This window comes from Poecilia formosa, unplaced genomic scaffold, assembly GCF_000485575.1.
Source record: "Poecilia formosa unplaced genomic scaffold, Poecilia_formosa-5.1.2 Scaffold372, whole genome shotgun sequence".
In the NCBI taxonomy this organism is placed as follows: Eukaryota; Metazoa; Chordata; class Actinopteri; order Cyprinodontiformes; family Poeciliidae; genus Poecilia; species Poecilia formosa.
In genome coordinates, this window is record NW_006800311.1 from 244,257 (window position 1) to 247,222 (window position 2,966).

A 2,966-nucleotide genomic window follows, 5' to 3' on the forward strand; every position below is an offset into this window, starting at 1 on the left:
TGTGTGTGTGTGTGTGTGTGTGTGTGTGTGTGTGTGTGTGTTTTTCTGCCAAGCAGGCATGCTCAAAATGAAACTGACTTGATTTAGAAAGAAAGTCATCATTCCCTAGGAGCTTAAAGCAGAAAAATGTGAAAACGACGAGCTGTAATTATGACTTTCATAAAGCATATTACATGGTTAAAAAAACAAAACAAAACAAAAAACATCTGAGATACCACAATAGTTTAACTAAAGCGGGCGCAATGTCAAAGACAGTTAACACGAAAATATTGTAAAGCAGGTCTGAGGTAGCTTAAAGAAATCTCGAAGGAAAAAAAAAAAAAAAATAAAAATAAAATCATCCTACAGTATCAAACGTGGAAATGATGGGAAAAATAAATACATTCCTCAGCTCAAAGGGATCATTGCAGTCAGCAGGCCACCTTGGCTGGCCTTACCTTCAACAGACCATTGAGGAAAAAAAGAAAGTTCATGAAGGCTGTGACAATCATCCGGCTGAACTCTCACAGCTCCAAGTCTACAGGCTTGTTGTCACAGTCGGCAGGCTTTTGTTGCAGTTTCCATTAGAGTCCGTGGTTTTGTCTTCTCCTTCGCAGACCTCCGACACCTTCCCCAGACACCTTTCAGTGGGGTCGCCATCATCTGAGCTGCCCTTACTGCGTCCCTGTCGCTCACTCTGCCAGCTGTTGCGGCTGTGGACATATCCATTGACCGGTCCCGGGTTGCTGAGGTGGTTCCTCTTCATGCAGAGGATGTCCTGGAAAGCGTGCCTGAACTCAGGACTCCTGCAGTAAATCATTGGATTGAAGGCAGAGTTTGAGAAACCGATCCAGTTGAGTACTTTAAAGGGGATTTCGAGGTTGCTATCTGTCATGGTCACCACCACGTTGAGCAAAAAGAATGGCAGCCAACAAAGGGTGAACACCCCCATGATTATGCCCAGAGTCTTTAAGGCTTTATGTTCTCGAAGGCAAAACTTGGCCTTTTTTAGCCCCCATCCGTTGTTAGATTCTAGGGACTTCAAGTCGCTGCTGTCAGTGTTATGAAAGCGTCCAACGCTTTGGTCAATCTTTTTCAGCTGTCGCCTGGCTTCCTGGAAAACACGGCTGTACACAAAAATCATGATGAACAAAGGGATGTAGAACGAGATGACGGAGGAACCGATGGCATATTCTGGCTTGACATGAAACTCGCAACAGTCAGGATCATTAAGTTTGCATTTCACATCTGTACCAGTCTTGTTTGAATATGCCAACCCCGTGTGGATGGGAACGTAGGATATCAACGCAGCAATCGCCCAAACAATAACAATCAAAACTCGAGCTCTGCACTTTGTCAACATTGACTGGTAACGAAAGGGTGAAGTAATGGCCACATATCGGTCTAGGGCTATGACACACAGTGTCTCGATGCTGGCCGTCACACAGAGGATATCAGTGGCAGTCCAGAATTTGCACCAAAATACACCAAAGTGCCATTTCTTAAAAATGATGTTACAGGCACCAAAAGGAACAACAATAAGACCCATGACCAGGTCAGCACAGGCCAGGGACGTGATGAAGCAGTTGGTCACGTTCTGCAGTCGCTGGAAGCGGGCAATGGCGGTTATGACGAGGATGTTTCCAAAAACAATTAGCAGAACAAGTAGAGACAGGATTATTCCCAGGAAGATCTTGAGTTCCTTCTCAATCTCGCCTGGTGGGATTGCTGTTGTGGAGGCATTTAATGTGCTAGAGAACGTTGAATTTTCCATCTGGAGAGACCACAGGTGGACAGGCACACACACACACACACACACACACACACACACACACACACCACAAAGACAGACACACACGCATGAGAAAAAGATAAAAATTACTTGAGCTGAAAAGAAAACAAAACTTTCTGTACTAAGGTTTTGAATGTGTAATTTTACAACTATTACTAACAACAAAAAGAAAAGAATATTTCAGTGGCTAAGCTGCAGGCTTACAGAACATAAATATCAACATCTGCTCCAAGAAGCTTCAGAAACATGTAGCAAGAAAACATTTAAAAACAAAAAAAACCACACACACACACATTACGAACCTCAACAGGTAGTTGTTGTGAGTCCTGCTTGCCTTGCACTGTACAGATGCCAGAGCGCGGATAACTCCTGCAGAGTGTCACATGCCCGCTCCACTTTTTTAATCTTAGCCTGTCTCACTCCTGACTCCGTCAGTTGAGCAGTGTTTCCTCTAATGTGTCTCCCAGGCTGTTTGTCAGAGCCCTTATAGCACGCTGTGATGACATCATGGTCGGCGCTCAGCCAATCAGGCGGCCGGGCTGTGCAGAGTGCTGAGAGCTCTCAGGAGTTTGAACACACTGTCCCTGCGGTTGGAGTTGCAGGGCTGCAAAAGAGAGAGAGAGAGAGAGCAAGAGAGCGAAAGAAATAAATCAGCAACACGGTCAAAGGGTAAAAATTTACATATGTAAAGACGTTGCAAATATGTTCCAGAACGAATGCTATGTTTACAGTGGTGTCAAAATATTCAGTTGTGTGGTACACTCCAGGACACAGGAGAGATTTTAGTCTCTTTGTTTGTTAGTTTGGATCCCATTAAAAACAGGTGACCCTCTTTATAGGACTGTTTGTACGATCGTGGTAGATTTACAGCAGGTTTACCTGGAAGGTCAAATTAGAAAATGACTGGATCTACATTATTTATGATTCAGCGACAGTTGAGTTTTCTCAGACTTCTTGGCGCGACAACACCTTGGAATGTTGTTGAGTGACTGTGTGTTTGGTACAGTGCTCAACTTTTTTTTTTTATTTAGAAATTACCTCTGAAAAGGTTTCAGCCGCAACCAATGAAATGACACCGGGCATTATTAATAGGACTCCGTAGTGACGGTCTGCAGGGTGTAGGTGCCTCAGGGCTAAATCTCATGCAATGCTTTGCCAGTAAAAAACATTTTGGAGTCACCAGAAATGTGCACTC

General features: G+C 44.1%; 1 protein-coding gene across 1 annotated transcript in view; it reads right to left on the minus strand.

Annotated features, from left to right (window-relative positions):
- Window positions 1-2,305, minus strand: part of adrb2a (adrenoceptor beta 2, surface a) — a 5,323-nt gene extending 3,018 nt beyond the window's left edge. Inside the window, exons 1-2 of the mRNA XM_007575207.2 lie at window positions 2,074-2,305; window positions 1-1,753 (exon numbers count right to left, since the gene is read on the minus strand). The exon at window positions 1-1,753 is cut by the window's left edge and continues 3,018 nt beyond it. Of these exons, the coding sequence (XP_007575269.1) occupies window positions 518-1,753 (1,236 nt within the window). The 5' untranslated portion in view covers window positions 2,074-2,305 and the 3' untranslated portion in view covers window positions 1-517. The remainder of the gene's footprint in view (window positions 1,754-2,073) is intronic.
- Window positions 2,306-2,966: the final 661 nt, after the last annotated feature.